Raw genomic sequence first — 23,311 nt, forward strand, 5'->3', positions numbered from 1 at the left:
GGATTTCCACCAGATTTCAGGGTATAGTTGGGAGGCAACAAGTCTGGCACACCTATACAAATCGTTGTGTCGTGCATCATGATACAACTGCAAGGAAATGGATGGCCCACTGATACTACTTTTTGTTTGGGCGTGGGAGTGTATGCCGTTCCTGGCACCTATACCCCGCGATCAACTCGGCGATGTTGGTATTCCACTAGCGCGACGGTATTGGCTTTTATCGTTATTGTTGTTATTATTATTATTATTATTATTATTATTATTATTATTATTATTATTATTATTATTATTATTATTATTATTATTATTATTATTATTATTATTATTATTATTGTTATTGTTATTCTGTTTTCGTTAGGTGGAGTCATTGGCGCCGACATACGAGATATATACGGCGGTCTACTGCGCATTTTAGGCGAGGACTCGACGACATGGGAGTTGACGACGAAAGTTGTACCATTAATGTCTAAAGTTTTTATTCAGAAGAATAGTTTTTCTAATCGGTCTCTTGGTAACTATTGTGCAATTTATATGGCAACCATATATGGGAGTGGGGATTCCAGATGTCCTCGCTCCCCATTTGGTTTTGTGCTCCACCCAGTCGCCTCTAGTGTCATTCGAGTGCATAGAATGACACCCAACAGACCGGGTCAAACGACAGTTCAGGATGCAGCAGCTACCACCAGGCCCCGCGTTCAACCTTGGTCGTGATCACTGCAAGCGGTTGACAGGAGCACAAAACCATGACTGGGGACAGATTTACATTCAATGGGTTAACAGATGGATAGTTGACCGCTATAACACATTGCAGCTAGGCGAGGAGATTATTGACTTCCATCATCTCCTAGTGTACTACGATTGGTACACACAGCAGTATGGGATTCACCTCCGACTATCAGATAGAGTTCTAGGCGAACAGGTTGGCGCCGATGAACCATAGCAGCAACAGGAAAAACATTATTTATCATAAATTGTTAACTAGGTTAAAGTAAATGACGATGTTACAAAAAAAGTAACATATAATTGTGAAGTAGGTCATAACAGATGTTACATTGAAAAGCTTAACCACTAATGACCTCTAGCGGAGCTTGGACCTGCGCGCTGAGGACATCGGCTGCGGCTATGTCCCTCGCGTCCACATATAGTGCACCGGTGAGTACCACGCATCTCACGCGAATCCATCTCATTCAAGTAGCGGGTGGACTTCGGTCTTCCTTTCGTCGCGCACCTCAATGTCCAGTTGTCGATCACCTTCGCTCCTTCGTATCTATCCCATGTAGATGGGTCACCCATTGGAACAAACTCGTCTCTGTACACCTTGCAAATTTCAGACATCTTGTACACATCGTGCACGTACACTTGCCAATCGAGACGCTGGTTGGCACAACATGCAAGCACGTGGCGACATGGAAGTCGTTTGACCTGGAAATGGCCACAGTCGCAGTGTCGTTGCGCAAGGTTGACAGTGTAAATGGTACCATCTTGCATTTTGCGAACCTCAAACATCTCGTTGCGCCTGTCGAACCGGTTGACCACAACGTTTCTTGCACGTCGGAAGCTTTCTTCAACTCTCTTCGTTGCGAACTCTGAATACGTGAATCCGTTGCGGAGATGCTCATGAGCCTCGGTACTCTTCCGAGTGAACAACTCATTCAGCCGATAGAAAGTTGACCGGACCAGGGCAGTCATATGAAGGTTGCGTGCATCCTTCATGACAGAATTTATGTACTCTACCAAGTTTGTCGTCATATGTCCCCAACGATGACCACCATCGAATGCCAACACCCATCTCTCAACACCGATCTCATCGCACCATTGAGTATATGCCTCATCTCGCTCTTTAAGCCTTTCGTAGTTTTTGTTGTACTCCTGCTCGATCCTAGAATAGCCTGTTGAACAAACCATTTATTCATAAGCAGATGCCACAGATTTACTATGAATAGAACCATAATAGCGAGTTGAAATAACTGTATTCACCACGAGTTTATGCAAATATGGAGTCTTGAACCTCCTTAAGAGGTTGGAGCCGATGTGCCTGATGCAGTACATGTGCCACGCCCTTAGTGGTGACCATGCACCGTTACTGTGAGCTATTGCAGCGTCGATGGAGGTATGGTGGTCAGAAATAATACCCACACCATCAATGGTAACAACATATCTCCACAAATTCGTTAGGAAAAACTCCCACGCGTCTGCCGTCTCGCCCTCGACTATAGCAAATGCAATAGGCACAATGTTTTGATTCCCATCTTGTGCAACCGCTACCAGAAGTGCACCTTTATATTTTCCGTACAGGTGCGTCCCATCAACTTGCACCAGTGGCTTGCAGTGTCTAAATGCTACAATACATGGATAGAAGCTCCAAAAAATACGGTGCAGAACTCTTACACCTTGAACCTCCTCAGTCTCACGGTAAACGGGGAGCGTTTTGATTTGAACACAAGACCTTGGTATTTTAACCGTCATTGCTTTCAACCATACTGGCAGAGTCTGGTAAGAAACTTCCCAATCACCGAAAACCTTGGCAACAGCTTTCTGCTTTGCCAACCAAGCCTTGCAGTAACCGATAGTGTAGTTGAACCTGGATTGAACTTCTGTAATTACAGACTTTACCTTTATCGAGGGGTCTGATTCAACCAACGGCCTAATGGCATGTGCAATTGTGTCCGAGTCCAACTTGGCATGATCTTGTGATATCGTTCCCACGGTGCACGTGTGCTTGCCATTGTATCTCCTGATCTTCCAACAAGCTTTCTTTCGAATCAAGCTAGCCCGGATAAGTCAATCGCACCTTGCACCATACCCCTTGCATTTCGCATAAAATGTCTGCGGCTCAGACTCATACACAGTGTAATCAACTCCTCTAGAGACAGTGTACCTTTTGATTGCAGATATCACCGACTCTCTCGAACCAAATTCCATTCCAACACTAAACTCGCCATCTTCCGTCGCAGCGTTGCCTTCACCTACGACATGCGCACCACCATCAATCAGACAAGGCAAATAAAATAAACACTGTAGGAAACTTGAGTTAATAATCATAACATACCCGTATTCGCATACTCAGGAAATTCCGGGGCATGCATGGCTTCGAGATCTAGAGTCCGCATAAAAGACGGAACACCAAACGGGTGCTGCCTTGCAATCGCATTCGCTTCATTTTGCACATCTGGATTGCCTGCCAAGTCTCCGTCATCGTTTTCGTCGTCGACTTCATAGTTAGCTTCGAACTCCTCTTCACTGTCATTGTTATCTTCTTCCCAATCTATATCCCCAAGCTCATCAACATTGACCTCCTCGCCGACCGTGCCTGATCCTAACTGCTGTTCAAACTCAACGTACAACTCTATCATCGGCATGTGAAATCGGGTTTGTTGATAAATACAGAACATCTGCTGCATATTGGCATCGTCAGTGATGGGCATTAATTGAAACTGTATTAGCCCACTAAATACTTGCACATGACTTCTGTATAAAAGGTTGCTCACCCTTTTCAAAATGTGGCTTTGAATGTTATTACAAAGCCCATTTTGCAACTCGACAAAGCTCATGGTACAGAGAATAGCAAATGACAACGGACATTCACAAACAAAAGTCACTCCTTCATGTGTGTTTGGTATAACTTCACCGTTATAATATACTCGCAAATTTACAATATTTTTCATAACTTCAACCTCACCTACTCCGATTGTTTTGACACACCTAACTACCAAAAAAACTAAGAACTGCAACTTATGTATATGAAAGAAGAGTATGATGAGTAGAATGGGAGTGAGGCCATTTGGGCGGGGAGTGCCTCGTATTTATAGGCAAGCTCCTTCGTTAAAATATTTTTTTCTCAACAAATGCAACCTGCGTTTTTAATTTTTCAAAAAAGTGATCTGACAACACAAAAAAACGCAGCCTGCATTTTGCGTTTACAAGAAAAAAAATGCTGACCCTCGGTACAAAACGCAATCTACGTTTTGTTATCACAAAAAAAAAATAACCCATCACAAAACGCAGGCCGCGTTTGGGTTAAAAAAATTAAAAAAAATTTTGAAAAAGCAAAATGCAGCCCACGTTTGCTCTCTTTGGTGAGCAAAAAAAAAAAAAAAACAGGCCAAAAGTAAAACGCAGGTAACGTTTGACACCATAGCAGGGAAAAATTTGCCTATGCATCCATTATATTGAACAACACCAAGCTTTGTTCCATATAAAAAAAAAGAGTTGATACACATTTTGGCCTCTGAAATTTTCGAGGGCCTCAATTTGGACCCCGAAATTTATAGATACCAAATTAAAACCCTCAAATATTGAATCGTGACCCACGTTTGTCCCCGTAGCTATCTCCGTTAACGGAGATCTGACGTGGCACGTTAAATTGACACGTAGGAAAGCCTAAAACGACGTCGTTTTATGTTCCCTCTCAGTTTTAACTCATTGTGACATCGTTTAAGGGCTTCATTGGGTTAAAAAAGTTGGGCCAACATGTAGATAAAGACACAGACATAGCTTGACCCTTCTTCTTCCTTCTCTTTGTCTTCTATTCTTCTTCTCCACATTTTTGTTCTTCTCGCATACTTGACTGTGAAAAAGGAGAATCAGAGTAACATTGGTGGTGTATTGGACTGATGGGTGAGGTTGCTGACGAACTAACATGGGCGTGGAAAGAAACGAAGAAGATCAGGTTAGGAAGTGAAGTTTTATTTATTTTCACATATTTCTTAATAATCTGTTTTTGGCTTTTGTTTGGGTTTTTGTATTGCATTGTTATTGTCGAAACAAGGTGCTGGTTATATTTAGGGCATTGGAAATTGTTGCATGTGAATGATGCTAGGATTTTTTTTTTCCTTGCTGAAGAAGAGAATGTCGATTTTATCTTTTGCTGTCTGTGGAAAAATGTTATTATGTGTGTGTTATTGCTTGTGTTTAAAAAATTTGTTGTTTTAAAATGAATTATGACCTATTGTCCTCTTTGGAGTTTGAAGTCAGTTAAGTCAGTATGCTTTGTTTTTTAAAATTATTGTTGAAATTTTTGTTATTTTACAATGTAGATGGATGATGATATAACAATTGTCATCCACCATGGAGGAAGTTTTGAGACAAAAGAAGATGGAGAACTTGTATATGTCGGAGACCAAATTGAACAGTTATTTGGACTAGAGAAAGATACATTGGACGTGTTCTCAATAAGAAATTATTACAAGGTTCTAGGATATGACAACTTGAAGGAGTGCTGGTGGCTAGCTCATGGGAGGCCTTTGAAAACTGGATTGAGAGCATTGTCACATGACAATGAACCTTTGAGTTGATTCAAATTTTGTCACATCATTCACTCATCACAAATCAACTCTGGTAAGGTGGGTGACATATGAATACATACGCTGGCGACTTAACGTGCCACATCAGAATTCTGTTAACGGAACTAGTGACAAGAGCAAACGTGAAGCACAATTCTATATTTTGGGGTGTTAATTTGGTAACTATAAATTTTGAGATCAAAATTGAGGCCCTCGAAAATTTTAGGGGCCAAGATGGGTTCAACTCCAAAAAAAAAAATGAGCCTGGCATTGAGCTTTTTAATCATTAAAACAGTTTATTTAAAAACGAGTGACCAAAAGTATTCCTAAAAACAAAATAAAATCATAAAATCTGATGGTAGATCACAACCACATCCAAAAATAAAAAAATAAATTAACAAACCAACCCAAAAAACGAAAACAAAACCCCCTCTCCGTAGTCTCCAACTACCAACCACACTTGTCTCCGTCTCTTAAGATCTCCCAAATCCCCAACCTCTGGGTTCAAACGGAATCCCCATCCAAGAATATTGTTCTCCATCTTGTTCTTTGTTCTAGTGAGGAAGAAGGATTGGAGGGTTGAAACCCAGGGTTTGAGGCGTTGCAGGCATCACGGCTGTTCAAAGAGTATATCGCCCCTTAACTCATGTCCGCTCTCTACGACGCAAGGGTTGCCTAACTGCCTCCAACCCTTCGCCGCACGGCGGACGTGGCGCTTTGCCTTCTGAAGGCGGCAGCCCCTCTGACCTCCTCTTCCTCGCCGGCGGTGGCCACAACAACCACAACATCCTCTCTTCCCTCTTTGTTTAGTGTCGTATTAGCTCTCCAATTATTAATCTCTTCTTCCTTTCCGCAAAGCAAGAAAAAATAATAAAGATCTCCTATTTTCGATCGGTAATTGGGATTAGGGTTGTGATTTGGGGTTTAGGGTAAGAGAAAGGGTAAAGATGTTGAGCATTAAGAGAGTTGCCACCCTGGTTTCGAATTTTCAGAAAGAGGAGGTTGGGGTGCCTGCTCCACCTTCTGAAGGATGTGGCCGGAATTGCCTCAAGAGCTGTTGCATTCAAGGTATCTTCTTTATTTTTAAAGAAAAAAAATTTAAATTTTTACTTGCATGCATGATATTGTAGATGTATTTTAAGGCTTATTTGTGTGTCTTTTATTTTTGTGTTTAAATTCTGCTGTCTTTTTACTGGTTTACTTATTTGCATGATGTGTTGGATGGTGTATTTTGTGCGATATTTTTTTTTACAGCGGCGAAGCTCCCTTTGTATGCTTTTAAAGAGGTTGAGAAGGTTGGTGGAAAGGACTTGCCACTATGCAAAGAGCAACCTGTCACCTTTTTGGACTCGCTCATTCTTGGGGAGGTAATTATGAATTTTTTATGGTGGCGGATTTGATCAACAAGTTTAACATTTTCATCAGTTTGTTGTTGTATGTATTGTTTATCATGTTATGTGCTTAAGTTTTTATGCTTTGGTGTTGTAGTGGGAAGATCGGATGCAGAGAGGGCTTTTTCGCTATGATGTTACTGCCTGCGAAACTAAGGTCTGATTTCTTGCCCTCTTTATTTGATGTTCTCTAGTTATCTTGATAAACTACTAGCTCTGCACTAGGCTTCATGTGTGGTTTTTTGGGGGTAATTCTGGTGCAGGTGATTCCGGGTGAGTATGGTTTTATTGCCCAGCTGAATGAAGGCCGCCACCTCAAGAAGCGTCCTACTGAGTTCCAAGTTGATAAGGTCCTCCAACCCTTTGATGAGAGCAAATTCAACTTCACCAAAATTGGGCAGGAAGAGGTCCTGTTTCAATTCGAAGCAAGCAGTGATGGCGAAGTCCAATTCTTTCCCAATGCGCCAATTGATGTTGAGAACTCTCCTAGTGTTGTTGCCATCAATGTGAGTTTCTTAAATTTTGTGTTGAAATTTTTTACCTCAAGGGTTCATAGAATAAGTGCTTATATGGGATTATGCTTGATGTGTCTTAACAGGTCAGTCCTATTGAATACGGGCATGTTCTGCTAATTCCTCGCATTTTTGAGTGTTTGCCCCAAAGGATTGATCATGCCAGCTTTCTGCTTGCACTCCACATGGCAGTAGAAGCAGGAAATCCATACTTTCGATTAGGTTACAACAGCCTAGGTGCATTTGCAACTATTAACCATCTTCATTTCCAGGTACTGGTTTCCGAATCTGAATTGCTTGCGATCATATCCTTATTGGCCATGTTGATTATTAGCTTATTGCTCTGTTGTACAATGCTACCTCAGTAATAAAACTTATTTCAATTTTGTGATTGGCATGTTCAGGCTTATTATCTGGCTGTGCCTTTTCCCATTGAGAAGGCCCCTACTAAGAAAATTGCCAAACTAAATCGGGGTGTGAAGATTTCAAAATTGTTGAACTACCCCATCCGAGGCCTTGTGTTTGAGGGTGGTCATTTGCTCAAAGATTTAGCAAACACTGTGTCAGATGCATGCATCTGTCTTCAACACAATAACATACCTTACAATATTCTTATTTCTGATTGTGGTAGACAAGTCTTCCTCTTACCACAGGTAAATTGGCTTTGGAATTTATCTTAAGTTGTTTGAAAATTTAAATTGCACTCGTCAGTTCCATGAACAATATTTGTGACAACTTATCCAAAATGGATGAAACAGTGTTATGCTGAGAAACAAGCTCTTGGAGAAGTGAGTGCCGAGCTTCTCGACACTCAAGTCAACCCTGCTGTGTGGGAAATCAGTGGGCACATGGTGTTGAAGAGGAGGAAGGACTATGAAGAGGCATCTGAAGCCAATGCTTGGCGGCTTCTTGCTGAAGTCTCGCTCTCTGAAGAGAGGTTTCAAGAAGTCAGTTGTCTCATTTTTCAAGCCATGACATCCAGCGAGCTCGAGGTCAAATGCCAATGTGTAGAGGAAGCTGGCTCGAGTCCTTCCCCTGCAATGGTGGCTGGTTCACAAGAGTGTCTTGTTCTCCAGTAGCAATGCTCTTGATGAACAAATCTATATTGATTCTCCAGTATAATACTCCATAGTATGATGTATCAGTTCAAACCAGTACCATCTATGGTGGTGGTTAATAAAGGTTGGAAATATGTCCTGTGCTTTTAAAGGACCTGAAAAATAATGTGGTTTGTATTGGTTTGATGCTGTGTTTCCTTGCTTGGTTATATACTTGTTCTATGTAATGATGTGATGTAACTATGCAATAAGTGGTTGACCTGCCACTTCCTTTCTGTTATGTGAACTTATGTGCAAAATTACGGTTGGTATCTGTATTGTTTTTGGCTGAAACTGATTGCTTTAGGTGATTAGGAAGGTGGAAAACGTGGATAGTGTGTAAAAACTAAAAAGGTGTTTCCCATTATAATAAAGGTGATTTTATGATTGAACCCCTCCCTCTCTCTCTCTCTCTCTCTCCCCGGGGGTCTCTCTTTCCTTTTTAATTGTTATTTTATATTTGGTTTAATTATTTTGTTGGTTTTTATAATTTTATCAAGTTTACAATTAGGTTTTTATATTTTATTTTTTTGTTGGATTCTTATATTATTTTTAATTTTGTAATTAATTATTTTTTAGGCTAAAAAATGTTAAGAGTTAATTAAATATGTTTTTTTTAAGCAATTTGAAGGTATTCATAATTAGAAACTTAATTAGATTTTTTATTATATGTATTTTAGAGAAATATTTTGTTAATTTTAACATTTTTTACATGAAAAAGATTAAATTACATAGTTAGAAAATAGTATTGGAATCTAACTAAAAAAAATATAATGATTTAATTATAAATTTGATAAAATTATAAAGATTAATCGAATAATTAATTTTTTTTTTATTTTGATGTAGTATGGTCTATCCGTTTTAGTTAGGAATTGTACGATCTTTTGTTAAAGTGACAAGGGCTGGATTGGTTAGTATATCAAACTTGCATATTCAGCTCAAATTTTTATCCCAACAAAATGAGTTTTTCTTCACTTAATCACTTCTTCTGGAACATTTATACTTGCCAAGCCCGTGATATTACACGCTTTTATATGAAGCCATTCATGGCGTGAGTGCCATTTTATGCATTACATCCATCTCCATTTCAGCAACCAAGTTTCCGACAACTGCTTGGATTTCATAAACCACCACTTAAACATGGTTGACATTTAGGCTGCGTTTGTTTTTAGAGACATGACAGAAACATGACACTGAAACAGAGACAATAAGACGGAGACACTAAAAATTATCTTTTGTGTATTGTGTTTGGATACGATGGACAAGACACTAATGTAATGTCTAGTATTATGTTTAGATACACATGGACAAGACTAAAATATTATATGAAATGACTAAAATAGCCCTGTGATTCCAAATTTTCTACATCAATACAAATTAATTTAATAAAAAATGAGAGTACAACGGAACTTGAAAAAAATATTTGAAGAGGCAAAAAATTTTAATAAAAAAATATATTAGTATTTATATTAAAATAAAATTTATAAATATAATTATTTTATTTTAAAATTTATTATTAATATGTAGGAATACATATGGTTAAGATTAACAAAAAAAATAAATTTGAGTTTGATTAATAAAAAATTTTGTTTAAGTTAATAAGCCAAATTAATTTTTAAAAAAATCCATTTTTACATGAAAAAACAATTAGTTTTTGCATATAAAAATTTATTTTTATTTAAAAAAACTAATTTTTTTTTTATCTAAAATTGATTTTTCTTTATAAAAAACTGATTTTTCTTTAAATTATATTAAATCAATTACAATTTATAAATTATTTTTTAGCATTTTAAAAGATTAATTTTACTTTTGCTAATATTTATCTTTCAAAAGTTTAAAGATTAATTATTTTTGTTATTATTTTTATTACAAATCAAATAATATAATATAAGGTTAAAATGGTATTCACATTTTTCGATTAGGTATTAACGATCAATTTAACAACCAAAAAATTTAGCGACCAAGTTAGTTGCTACTGGAGACCAAAATTATAGGCAATGTATTAGCGATTGATTGTGCAACCGAAACATCCGTCATAATTTATTGATTAATTTAACAACCAATATCCATTTTGCAATCGATTTATTAAAGACCGATTTAGCGACAAATCTTTTTTGCCATTAGTTTAGTAGCTCTTACTTGAAAATCGGTCTCTAAAATCATTTATTGATTATATATTAGCGGTCAAGGTTTTAACAACTAATTAAATCGGTCACTTTTCCGATAGTAGGTGTTTATTTGAAAATTAGGTATCTCAAAATGTGTTCTAACAATTTTTTTGAAAAAAAAAGCTTGGTAAACAAACACATTAACACATTTTGCTACATACAAGTCCAAATACTTAAATTCTTGTTTCATATTTTAAAAAGAATTAAATCATGAATCAACTGTCTTTGTTTGTGCGTTTCAACCGATTTCAAAACTAACCCACACATCAAAATCATATAGTTTTGAGCAAAATGAAGAAAAAAAAGTATGACATGGTTTTGTTTAACATGATTTAAAAAAATAATGATTAAACTTTTCAAATTTCATCATATGAAATTCGCATATAGCTATTTGAAAAAAAAAAATGGTATTCTTCTTTGCGAAAATATTGACATATATAATACTTCTTCAATCGGAAAATTATATATTTCATAAGGTGTATATTATTTTAATTTTGTAGGAGAGAATAGTGTACATTTTATAAATAAAAGCAATGAAAGCGTCATTAAACATCTTATAAAAAAAAAGTGTCATTTACTCAAAAAAATATTTGTCATATAATATTTGTGAAAAATTTTAAAAAGAGAAAAGTTAGTTTTGGACATGAAAAAGAAAAAAAAAAACTTTATGCTATTTCTAGGAGGAAAAGGTATATTTCTTGTAACAAAAGGATATGGTCGGTTGTACTAGTAATGTATAACTCTTTCCTTTTCTTCGTTTAAAGTATTTTGGTTTTTTAGAGATCACTTAAACTCTTTTCATGTGAATTACTATCCACTCCTCGTGAAAGAAGTGAATAAAGATGATAAGCATCACGCAAAAAGGCCATAAAATAAAAAGATTAATAAGCTATAAATTTGAAAAAGAACGCTACTGCATCTTTGAAGACTAATCAGCATATACCAGCTTAATTACTCATAAGGCTCACTTCGATAAAGATACTTAAAATGTCTTTTTTTAAAGATATTTTTTTATTAATTAAAATTTAATACATATAATCGATTAAATTATATTATTTTTATTAAAATTAGATTAGACAAATTAATTTAGCCAAAAAATTGATAAACCAAACTTTAAACCGATCTAAATTAATATTCTTTTTTTATAAAAAATAACTACAATAATCTTATTATAGAAAATAACTAAAATATTCTTATTATATATATTTTTTAATTTTAAAAACCCTAAATTCTAACCCTATAACGACACAGAAAAAAAAGGTTAAAATTTAGAGTTCTCAATATATATATATATAATAAGAATATTTTAGTCATTTCTTATAATAGGGATATTGTATTATTTTTTATAAAAAAATATTAATTTAGACCAGTTCAAAGTGTAATTTATCGATTTTTTGGCCAAATCAATTTATCGGATATAATTTTAATAAAAATAACATAATTTAATAAATTATATGTATTGTATTTTAATTATTTAAAAATATCTTTAAAAAAAGACGTTTTAAGCGTCTTTATCTAAGCGGCTCCTAATCATAATGCATTCATTAAAATGCCAACAAGCATTTTCCAACCACAAGGGTTATATCTACCATGTAAGAAAAATATGATCACCCCAATAACCCCATTAGGTTAGTATTAATATATAAGCTATAATATTCTTATATTGATGTAAATCAAGTTGGGATCATTGAAGCATAAGTTTCTAATTTCTTTCCGCGTGAGAATATCTGCCTCTTAATGGACATATCATATTCCTTTTCATCTATATATATACCTTTCATAATTATGCTATTTTGCAACTTAGATGTTCATGATGGACAAACACAATTTAGCAACATTATTAGTGACATTAATTTTGGGGCTAGCTTTGATCCAAATAGAAGGAAGTTCAATGGCAAACACATTGAACCAAAATGACATCACGAGTGTCTCATCATCACCATGGCTAAAGAAAGTTGTGAAAAGAAGGCATAGTTATTATGGTGGGTGTCGCATGAGACCATGGGTATGCAACAACAATGGAGAGTTTCCACCAAGAAGCACGTGCTGTGGAAACCGTTGTGTGAATGTGGTTTCTGACAGGAACAATTGTGGGGCGTGTGGGATTAGGTGTGCCTTCAATCGGCAATGTTGTTTCGGTTTGTGTAGAGACATCAATTGGAGCATCCTTAATTGTGGCAAATGTGGACATAGATGTCCATATGGAGTGTTATGTGTATTTGGGATGTGTGGCTATGGGGATGCACCAAAGCAAAAACCGCCACTACTACTGGAAAAGGAGAAAATTTAAGTGCTTTTAATTTGCGTCTTTATTTTCTATTTTCTATTTTTAATATTTATTATTTTTAGAATTTTATAAAAAAAAAAACAATAAAATTTTATTTTTTATTTTTATCTTTTTTTCCTCATAAAATTTTAAAATAAAAAAAACATTGAAAAAAAGTAAAAAACACAAGCTAAATGCACTATTAGTTCTTTCCATAATCAAATGGAATTTAGGAGAAAATTTTAGTTGATTATGAAAAGAAATTTGTAGATGGTAGTCAAATACATGAATAAACTATGGACTCAATTAGCGAACATTATTTTTGTGTACCTAAAAAATGTATCATATGATTATAAAAGAGAAGATATGCGATCTATATATGCTATTTAGAAAGCGTGCATACATGTTTAGAAAAGGGGGCATAATTCTTTGTCTTAATACTTAATAGTGTGTTTGGAAAGTATAAATGAAATAGGAAAAAAAAATATTTTCTTAGAAGAATTGAGTTGAACTGAATTCTAGGCACAATTCTCATCTTTAGAAATGAATTGATGAATCACCACATGGTCAACAAGCAGAGGAATTAAGAAAAATTAGGCATTATTATGCTTGAAGGGGATTCCAATAACAATGATCATGATGAGTGGAATCAAGAATAATTTGATAGTCATGCGAAAGAACAAGAAAGAGTAGGAAGTTCGGGTTGGGGCTGAAAGTTGCCTTGTATTGTTATGAGCTCAAATTATGTTTTTTTTTTTTCCCTTCATATTGGCGATTCATAATGTATCTAAGGACAGTAAGAAGGAAGGTCGCATGAATGGTTTTCAATCTCATGGTGGTGTCGAAATTCTTGGCTAATGAGACGGTGGTGAGGGGCATTGAGAGGTGGTGGCTTTCATTTGTGACGAGGAAGGTTGTATAATAAGAAATTTTTTGGAAATAGATTTTTTTTTTTAAATTTTTTTCTCTCTTGTTAAGTGAGATCAAGAAAAAGATATGAGAGAAGATATTAAATAGTACTCTGAACCTGATCTAAAAGCTAAAAATTCTTAATCCACAACAACCAGAGCATTTTCGTGATTCTTATGGCCCAACCTAGACTCATTCTGTGCATGCTCTTTTTTTTTTACCACAACGATCTTTCAAATTCAAAAGATCCTAATTACTTTATAACAAACCCTAAAGTAAGGAATCTGTATCAATCAGAATTCTTCCTACATAAAGAGGAGTTTCAAGCTCTCCCAAATATGAAAACACACCCTAGTTCTCATTTTACCTTGTTGAACTCTCTCTAACTTGAGTATCAGAGTGTCATTGCAGATACCACCTCTTTTATTGGGGCTTGTCTTCAACCATCCTTGTCACTTGGTCGTTGGTCTCTATCAACCCTATCAATAGGATACACACAAACATTAGTGCTATTTGTGAGAACCGTGGCCTTTGATGAGCGATGGATTTAGATCTCAAACATTCTCAAGATCAGTCCAAAGATAATGGAAAACACATCCCTAACAAAACCATAGGGACCTTAATGGTGGGTGTATATCGAGCATAGTGCACATTGAGATAACCCCATGCTAGCAAGAAAACCAAAGTAGGAATACGCTCCAGTCTTCCAATTATAGGCCTTTTGGAGGAACTGAAAAAAATAGTGCTTGTATTGTCCATGAGCTTAGGCATCGAGTACAAAATTTAGAAAGGGGGGTTGCGACACGAGATTGCTACCAACCAGAACCAATTCACAAAGGCTCACACAAGATTGGAACCTCGAAAGTGTTTACATTCTCAATCTCCAACACGACATACAGGCCGATGCATAAGGTGTAACGATGCTAATGATCGCCAAGATCGCTAACACAATGAGAATGGTAGGTCGCTAAGCTAAGTCCCCGAGCTTGGAACAATGAAGCAAGAGAGTGATTACTAGTAGAGAAAAGTAGACAACCTAACCAGCCAGTTATCACGGGAGCTACTCCCATTGATGCTAGAATCCTAAGGGTCTATTTGTCAAAGAATTTTGACAAGCCCATGGACATGCGATACAATGGCATAAAGGATCCTCAAGAGCATATAATGAGATTTGAAGCCAGAATAAATCTTGAAGGGGCTGCCGATGCAGTTCGATGTTGCGCGTCCCCAACCACTCTAGTGATAAAAGGGTTCACCTCCTTTACCCAAGGATTAATTTCAACATTCACGGACATCTCGTAGAAGTGTTTAGTGCAGTTCATGACCCAAATTTTCAAAGCTAAACACCCAATCAACCTCTTAGGAGTCACGCACTGAAGTAGTGATTTCACCAGGAAGTACCTAAATAGATTCAAAGACGAATTCCTCGAGATTGACGGTCTCATAGATTCGGTAGTAAGTTTGTGTTTGACAAACGGACAAACTAATGAAGACTTTGAAAACACTTGACCACCAATCCCATATGAGAATATCTCTAGTGGATACATTAATGACAAAGAAGTTAATCTGGTAGTAGCTGCCGATAAATAGCATGCCGCTAACCAATCGCCTTGCCAAGACGACAACTTTTCATCTCATAAGGAAAGACAAAAGGAGCAAGCACCCAAATCTCCTTGACCACCCCAAACAGATAAGTTCACGAACCACACACCATTAACGACCCCAATCACAGTAGTATATCAACGAATCGCTGATAGAGTCGTCCTTCCGAAACCTAGGCAACACAAGATTAGGACGAAGGTAAACAAAAGCTTGTACTATGACTAACACAAGATTGCTTTGATCTTAAAGATGCTCTGGAACAGGCCATAAAAGAAGAAAACTCATTCATAAAGTTCATACATGAGCCTAAGAGAACTGAGCGAGACAAATTGCCTGACAATAATGAAGGGCATAATCCTAGAGGTGTAAAGCCATATACACAATAAGAACCCGACTTGGATCCCACCATCGTAGTAAATATGGTGATTGGAAGGACTTATTGAAAAAGGACTTAAAGGTCCTTTTAGTGAAAGCTTCAGAAGCTCGAATACCCCTAAAATCACCTTTAGTCCTTAAGATTGCATACACGGCAACCCGGACGAAGATCTCTCGATGGTCATAACATCTAGAGTAGGAATCAGGCTCATCAAACGCATCTTGTTAGACATGAGAACTGATTCAAATATCCTCTTTCGAGATGCTTTTGACACTTTGGGGGTTAAAAGATACAACTCTCGTGAGTTACCAACCTGGAGTCGTTGATTTAGGTGACATTTTCATTAAGCTTGATGATGCCATTAGGCTACCAATCTCCATTGGAACCGATAGTAAAATGAAAGTAGTCACGGCCGAATTCGTGGTTTTAAAAGACTCTATAACCTATAACATCATCTTAGGAAGAAATACTATTAATGATTTTTATGCAGTGGTCTTCGCGAGATACCTAACTATAAAGTATTAGACTGACGATAGGATGATTGGAATGGTACATGAAAACTTTGAGGCTACCTTGGCTTACAATGACACAAGCTTATCTTTGAGGGAGTCATGGGGCACTAATTTAAGAGAGATTGTACAATTGTAGAAAAAAAAAAGGAATCCAATCTCCCGTATCATGAATATGGACTTATAGACTCACATCGAGTCGAGAACTCGTGGGGCCTTTAAATTAATGTAGCACACTCACTCCTGATCCCTTGGGAGGAAAATCTCATATTGCTCCTCCATCGTACCATGCCACAGATAGCTCTATCATCACAGAGCCTTTGAAGGTCACCATTGCTTAAAGGTAAAGGTGTCCTCGTCGCATCGGGCGTGCACCAATGATATTGATCTGGGACGCCCAAGTCGGGGAACACGGGTTTTCGGGAGACAATAGGTTTCAGCCTTCTTCTTGCTATACTTATAATAGGGACACCGCCACTACTATCAGCTTAAACATCTATGCCAACAAAACTCTATTCTACACTAAGGACACAATGAAACAATTTTTTTTATCTAATCTATCAACTAAGTTCACCAACTAAAAAGAAAAAAGGCTTTCGAATCCATAGCTATAGCTCTAGGAGTAGAAACTAGGATTAGTGAAGTATCTTCGAAAGCTAAAAAGCAACCGCAATATGAGTAGAATGATAAAGGGAAAAAAAGGAAGCATACAAGGAAACAATGATGGGCGAGGAAGGAGAATGACAACACAAAAGTGACATCAGCAAGCAACAGCAGGAACCCATCGCAAAACATAAAGGGAAGAAGAAATATGCAATAAAGAAGATAGATTTTCGAAGTTTATATACTTTTTTTCCAAAAAGTGCGAGAGAGGATAAATTGACCAGGGAAAAAAATGGTCATTTTCCATTGTTTGGGAATTAAAACCCCACTCAAGTCAATTGATGTGTCATCTCGAGAAGTGTGAGTAGCAGGCAATGATCAGAAGGTTTAGAAGCATCCAACCGATCACACGACCTTAAGGTATCAAACTTAGTGAAGCTCTACTATCTACATGATGAGTTTTCAAAACGTGACGTTCTCTTAACAGCACGACTCACCACGTTTGAGGACATTGTTCTGGACCTAGGTGAAAGGCCCAAAATTCTTAACCCACATCAATCAAAACATTCTCGTGGCCTTTACGGACCATTCCGGACTCACTCTGCGCATGTTCTGCTTTTTCATTACAGTAATCTTTCAAATTCAAATTTAAAAGATCATAACTACCTTATAACAAACTCCAAATCAAAGAATCCATATCAGAATTCTCTTTATATAAAAAAGAGATTTCAGCTCTCTATTAAGAGGATACACATAAACAAATGATAAAAATATGAGAAAATTCATTCTCATTTTTCGTTTTTCAATTTTTGAGATTATAAATATGAGAATATAATTAGAATTGATCCAATTTTCTTTGAGAATCTTGGAAGGAATTGAATCTTTTGTGAACTGAATTTCAAATAATATTTTTATACTAAAGCACCGAAAAGAATTTTGATTCTTAAAAAGAATCCCAAGGTTTCCCAACCCGTTGTAACCTGTAAGAGGGTTGATGAAAGCATAGACATTGTGTGAGAAAGTGATGGAAACAATGGATGGTGGATCTTAGTTTTTTTTTTGGTGTCTCACAATGCATCTTAGTTATATTTACATTAAATGGACCGTAAATATTATTGTGATTTTTTTGGACTGGAAATATTATTGTGATTTATTATTTCATTTATGATTGTACACAAATAATGGTTGTACGCAATTTTTGTTTTTGTTCAGAGGTTGTACACATATGGTAGAAGAAGTAATGATGGAATGGTGGACGAATCACTAGAGGATTTAGGAGCCCATTAAAAAGTGGCCCAGACTCTTTATGATGAACAGAAACACACATGAACAAAATCGAAGAAGAGTTCCTTACCAAAAAAAAAAAATGAAGAAGAGTTAGCCCAAATTTAATTTAAATTAAAAAAAAAAACATAGATTAATATAGACTACAACTAACTTATTAATCCATTTAAATAAGTTTGAGAGTTCTAATATTATTTTGTATATTTAACAATTTATTGATTAAGTTCAAATCTTTAATAGAATTTTAATTCACAATAAATTAATTATTGATTTATCGAAAAATAATTTTTTTTATATTAACATAATAATTAGTTTATTAATTTATTTATACAAGTAGTAAGAGTTCAAATATTATTTTGTATATATAATATGTAATCATTTTTTATCTAACTTAAACTTTTAAATAAAATTTTAATTTGTAATGAATTAATTATTGATTTGTCAAGTTCAGAAAAAAAAAAAACTACTTTCACAAAAATGACAAATGGAGCTTTGGTGCTCCAAGAGTAATACGGAGCACCAAATCGGTCGCCCCTCTGACGGCGCTGCCACTACCACTGTCAATGCCATCAAATTTGAAAGCTCCTCTCTCTCTCTCGACTCTCCGACACCGCCGCCACCCACACTTGAACCACTTCTTTTCTTACTTCTTTTCTTCATCACCACCACCTTCACGCTCCTCCGTCACCTCAACAACCCAAAACACCCAACTACACTTATCAACGGTTGATTTTCACGGCCTCGCTGGTTCCGTTTTGTCCAAGTGTTCCCTTTCAAATAATCATACCAAACCTTCTCTGAAGGACCTTCTTTTGGATGTGTCCACTGTCATCCCTGAAATTACCAGGAGGTTCTGGAAGCTTCCTCAGTTGGATCCTCAAAATGTGCTTGAATTATTGGTTGGTTATCAATCTGAGTGTGCCAGAGTGGGGGTTCATGTCGAAAAGGTTAGGTCTTTGTGGCAGATTTTCAAATTGTGTGGTGAGAGAAACATGGGTTTCAAGAATCTCTTGTGCTCTTATGAGGTCATGGCATCATTGCTTGTGCAGGTTGGGATGCTTAGAGAAGCTGATGGCTTGTTATTTGAATTGGAGGGTGAAGGAATTTCATTGGATAATCATGAGATTTTCAGTTATCTGATTGAAGGGTATGTTGACATGAAAGAATTAGAAAGGTCTGTTTTTGTGTATGATTTTATGAGGGGTCGCGGTATGATTCCTTTGCGGTTGTGTTACCATGTTCTTGTTGATCTTTTGGTGAGAATGAAGAGAACAGAGCTTGCATTCAGGGTTTCAGTTGATATGCTGGATTTCTGTGGCAAATTGAATTGTGCCGAGGCGAAAACGTTGGAGAATTTGGTGATACTACTTTGTGGCAATGGAAAGACTCTGGAAGCAAGGAACCTTGTCAAGAAGGTGTTGCCTTTCAATCCTGAGGTTAGTAGCTTGGTTTTCGATGAGGTTGCTTTTGCATACTGTGAGAAGAAGGACTTCAATGATTTGCTTAGTTTCTTTGTCGAAGTAAAGCGTGTCCCGAGTGTAGTGGCTGCCAATAGAGTTATAAATTCTTTGTGCAGCAGCTATAATGTAAAAATGGCAGGATTTTTTATGCAAGAACTTGAAAACATAGGCTTTAAACTTGATGAAGTAACATATGGGATATTAATTGGTTGGAGTTGTCGCGAAGGGAACATGAAAAACTCTATGAATTATTTGTCTCTTATGCTATCAGAAGGCTTGGTGCCGCGCATATATACTTATAACGCTCTTATAAGTGGGTTGTTTAAAGTAGGCCTGTTAGAGCATGCTCGTCACATTCTTGATGAGATGATGGATAGGGGGACGCCGCCTGATATTTCCACCTTTAGAGTACTTATAGCGGGGTATTGTAGGTCTAGACGGTTTGATCTAGTGAAAAGTTTGATTCATGAGATGGATAGTGGTGGTTTTATTGAACTTTCGTCAATGGAGAATCCACTTTCCAGGGCATTTACCGTTTTGGGATTTAACCCTTTGAACGTGAGGTTGAAACGAGACAATGACAGGAAACTTTCAAATACAGAGTTCTATGATGATATTGGAAATGGACTTTACTTGGATACAGATGTTGATGAGTATGAGAACCACATTGCTCACATTCTTGAAGAATCCATGGTACCCAAATTTAGTTCATCTGTCAGGAAGGAGTGTAGCAATAATAACTTGAAAAGGGCATTGGTTTTGGTTGAAGAAATGCTTCGTTGGGGGCAAGAGCTGTTGCTGCCAGACTTTTCAATGTTAGTGAAACAACTTTGTTCATCTCGGTCACAAATCAAATCAGTGGTCAATATTCTGGACAGCATTCCACGGTCTGCAAATAAACTTGACTCGGAAACTCTTAATTTGCTTGTACAGGCATACATCAAGAAGGGCTTGCTATGCAAAGCAAAAGCTTTGTTGGATGAAATGGTTGAAAACAAAATTCACATCAAGAATGAGATATATACTGCCATATTATTAACTTTATGGAAGAAAGGAAATATGAAGGAGCTTAATTATTACTGGAACAATGCTTGTAGAAATCAATGGTCGCCAGGATTGGCAGAATTCAAACAACTTCTTGTCTCTATTTGCCATCGGAAAATGCTTAGGAAAGCATTACAACTTCTTGAGGTCATGCTGCTATCATACCCTTCACTAAGGTTAGATATATGTCATGTATTTTTAGAAGTGCTTTCTACCACAGGTCTTTCAAATGTTGCACTTCTAGTGTTAGAAGAGCTACCACATTGTTTCATGTTGGATCCTGCTAGATACAATAAACTTATCAGAGGCCTTTGCAATGAGGGGAAATTTTCTCTAGCCTTTACGCTGTTGGACGATATGCTAGATAGAAATTTGCATCCCTGTTTGGATGTTTCAGTCTTGTTAATCCCTCAATTGTGTAAAGCTGATAGACATGAAAAAGCTATTGCATTAAAAGATATCATTGTAAAAGAGCAGCCTTCCTTTTCTCATGATGTTCATTGTGCATTGATACATGGATTTTGTAAGATGGGAAACATTAGGAAAGCTGACACCTTGTTCCGGGATATGTTGTGCAACGGTCTAATTCCGGATGGTAAACTTTGTAACATCCTTATTCAGGGTCACTGCCAAGGTAAGGATTTGAGGAAAGTGGATGAGCTTCTTGGTGCTGCAATAAGAAAGAATTTGGAGCTGTCGCACTCAAGTTACAAACACTTGGTCCAATTGATGTGCATGAAGGGTAGAGTACAATTTGCTCTGAGCTTAAAGAACCTCGTTCTTGCTCAATGTCCACTTGATGACCTTATCATATATAACATTCTTGTTTTCCATCTTCTGTCTGCCGGAAACAGTTTCATTGTTGAGAAAATTCTAACCGAAATGGAAGAGAAGAAGATTATACTCGATGAAGTCAGTTATGATTTTCTTGTGTATGGTTTCTGGCACTGTAAAGATGTGTCTAGTGCTCTGCATTATCTTACTACCATGATTTCGAAGGGACTTAAACCAAGCAAGCGCAGCTTGAGAAAGGTAATAAGCAGCTTGTGTGACGCCAGGGAACTGCAGAAGGCCTTAGAATTGAGTCAAGACATGAGATTAAGAGGCTGGACACATGATTCTGTCGTTCAAACAACTATTACAGAGAGCTTTCTTTCTTGTGGGAAGATACAAGAAGCCGAAACGTTTTTGGACAGGATGGAAGCGGAATCTCTGACTCCCGATAATATCAATTATGATTACCTTATCAAGTGTTTTTGCCAAAATGGAAGATTGAACAAGGCAGTTCATCTTTTGAACATAATGGTGAAGAAAAGTAACATTCCATCTTCCCTCAGTTATGATTCTATAATTCGTGGATTTTGTGCACGAAATGAACTGAATGATGCTTTGGATTTTTACTCTGAGATGTTGAATTGGTGTCTTGCACCAAGAATCGACACATTGGAGATGCTTGTTGACAGCTTCTGCCAAGATGGGAGGACAGAACAGGCAGAACAGTTACTATCAGCCATGATTCGAAGAGGCGAAACTCCGACCAGAGAAATGTATGGTGCTGTAATTAAGAGTTATCGCAAGGAAAAGAATCTTGGGAAGGCATCTTATCTCATGCAAGCTATGCAGGACAGTGGTTATGAGCCTGACTTTGAGACACATTGGTCTCTCATAAGCAACCTCAGCAATGTCAAAGCAAAGGACTCGGATCACAGTAGGGGATTTTTATCAAGGCTTCTTTCTAAGAGTGGTTTTCTTAAAAAGAAATGATTCTGAAGCTAGGCATGAATGCACATCTATTTTCGCGAAATTCTTGAAGGAGAGCAACAGATAACAATATGACAAGTGGTTAGTCAGCCTCTTTCTATTTTTGAATTGTACATCATATATGTAATTCTTTCTAAAATGTAAAATGATTTGTGTATTCACAAATCATGTAAGTTCTTGCAAAAACTAAAGTATTTGCTATAAAAAATAATTATACTGATGCAAAATATATATTTATACAATGCCGCAATTAAAGAAAAATTCACCAATACTGTATAATTTTCTCTCTGTTAGCAACTATTTTTCTTATTGGTTTCTTGTTATTTTAGCTGTTCTCTTCAATTCTTGTCTAGTTTCTAGTGCTCATAGCTTCTGGTTGGGGTTTTTCATTTTATGAAGTTTGTAGTGTTGATCAACATGGAAGACTAGATTTTTGAAGTTAGCTTAAATAAAGGGTTCAAGGACTTGTCTTGAGACTCAAGTTTTTCAGGTTTATACATATGGTTGTTTCTTTAATTCTCTCTATGTCATTTTATATGTTTATGTAGATTAATGTAAATTTATAATTTGGGTGAACTGATTATGTTTTTGTTCATGATTATGATTTATGAAGGTCTATATGATTATAGGATTTGTTGATTGATGAATGGTAATTGATTGCTAAGTGTGTTAATTGAACCTTGATTAATGTTTTGTTTAATAACCACTAGATAAAGAGTAGGGTTGAACTTAGGGATTGAAATTTGACTTACTATATATTTAATAATATGTGTCTATGATAGGAAGAACTTGAAAGGAGAAACTCTTGAACTGGTTACTCTCTTGAAATTTAAACATTTTTAATTGCTTGTACCTAACCAAAACCTTCCCTCAAACAACAATGATGATTTTATTTAACATCAAATGGACACTTAAAATAAATTGTTCATCTAATTATAAATCATGGGCAGACGCAATTTATTACAAAAATCACAAGACCCTAAGTTCTATCTGACAAATGAATTCTAAATGTTTCTATTTACTCCAATGAAAATGATGTGCACTTAA

At 36.4% G+C, this 23,311-nt stretch overlaps 3 protein-coding genes and 1 pseudogene across 3 annotated transcripts; 3 read left to right on the forward strand and 1 right to left on the reverse strand.

Annotated features, from left to right (window-relative positions):
• Positions 1 to 1,068: 1,068 nt before the first annotated feature.
• On the reverse strand, positions 1,069 to 2,466 carry LOC148575713 (uncharacterized). The gene is made up of 2 exons (XM_088502514.1): positions 1,969 to 2,466; positions 1,069 to 1,128 (listed from the first exon to the last, which is right to left on the reverse strand). The coding sequence occupies exons 1-2, from the start codon at positions 2,464 to 2,466 to the stop codon at positions 1,069 to 1,071; spliced, it is 558 nt and encodes a 185-aa protein (XP_088358640.1).
• Positions 2,467 to 5,627: 3,161 nt separating this feature from the next.
• Positions 5,628 to 8,576, forward strand: LOC107624932 (GDP-L-galactose phosphorylase 1). The gene is made up of 7 exons (XM_016327420.3): positions 5,628 to 6,350; positions 6,537 to 6,649; positions 6,771 to 6,830; positions 6,937 to 7,179; positions 7,272 to 7,457; positions 7,590 to 7,838; positions 7,944 to 8,576. Exons 1-7 carry the CDS (start codon positions 6,230 to 6,232, stop codon positions 8,262 to 8,264), a joined length of 1,293 nt encoding a protein of 430 aa, XP_016182906.1. The 5' UTR covers positions 5,628 to 6,229; the 3' UTR covers positions 8,265 to 8,576.
• A 9,915-nt stretch (positions 8,577 to 18,491) lies between these two features.
• On the forward strand, positions 18,492 to 20,154 carry LOC148575714 (pentatricopeptide repeat-containing protein At5g15280, mitochondrial-like; annotated as a pseudogene).
• On the forward strand, positions 20,150 to 22,267 carry LOC107624940 (pentatricopeptide repeat-containing protein At5g15280, mitochondrial). Its single transcript, XM_016327432.3, has one exon. It carries the CDS (start codon positions 20,150 to 20,152, stop codon positions 22,265 to 22,267), a length of 2,118 nt encoding a protein of 705 aa, XP_016182918.2.
• The last annotated feature ends 1,044 nt before the right edge of the window (positions 22,268 to 23,311 follow it).

Source organism: Arachis ipaensis, chromosome B1 (assembly GCF_059453495.1).
Source record: "Arachis ipaensis isolate K30076 ecotype BB chromosome B1, ASM5945349v1, whole genome shotgun sequence".
NCBI lineage: Eukaryota > Viridiplantae > Streptophyta > Magnoliopsida > Fabales > Fabaceae > Arachis > Arachis ipaensis.

What these genes read in the sequence shown, in the direction of transcription:
- LOC148575713 (XM_088502514.1), bottom strand. Translation starts at nt 2,466, where the DNA reads ATGACGGTTAAAATACCAAGGTCTTGTGTTCAAATCAAAACGCTCCCC. An exon ending in ATAAACTCGTGGTGAATACA is followed by an intron (nt 1,129 to 1,968) that starts GTTATTTCAACT and finishes TGTGGACGCGAG; the next exon opens with GGACATAGCCGCAGCCGATG.
- LOC107624932 (XM_016327420.3), top strand. Translation starts at nt 6,230, where the DNA reads ATGTTGAGCATTAAGAGAGTTGCCACCCTGGTTTCGAATTTTCAGAAA. An exon ending in CAAGAGCTGTTGCATTCAAG is followed by an intron (nt 6,351 to 6,536) that starts GTATCTTCTTTA and finishes TTTTTTTTACAG; the next exon opens with CGGCGAAGCTCCCTTTGTAT. An exon ending in TTACTGCCTGCGAAACTAAG is followed by an intron (nt 6,831 to 6,936) that starts GTCTGATTTCTT and finishes ATTCTGGTGCAG; the next exon opens with GTGATTCCGGGTGAGTATGG.
- LOC107624940 (XM_016327432.3), top strand. Translation starts at nt 20,150, where the DNA reads ATGGTACCCAAATTTAGTTCATCTGTCAGGAAGGAGTGTAGCAATAAT.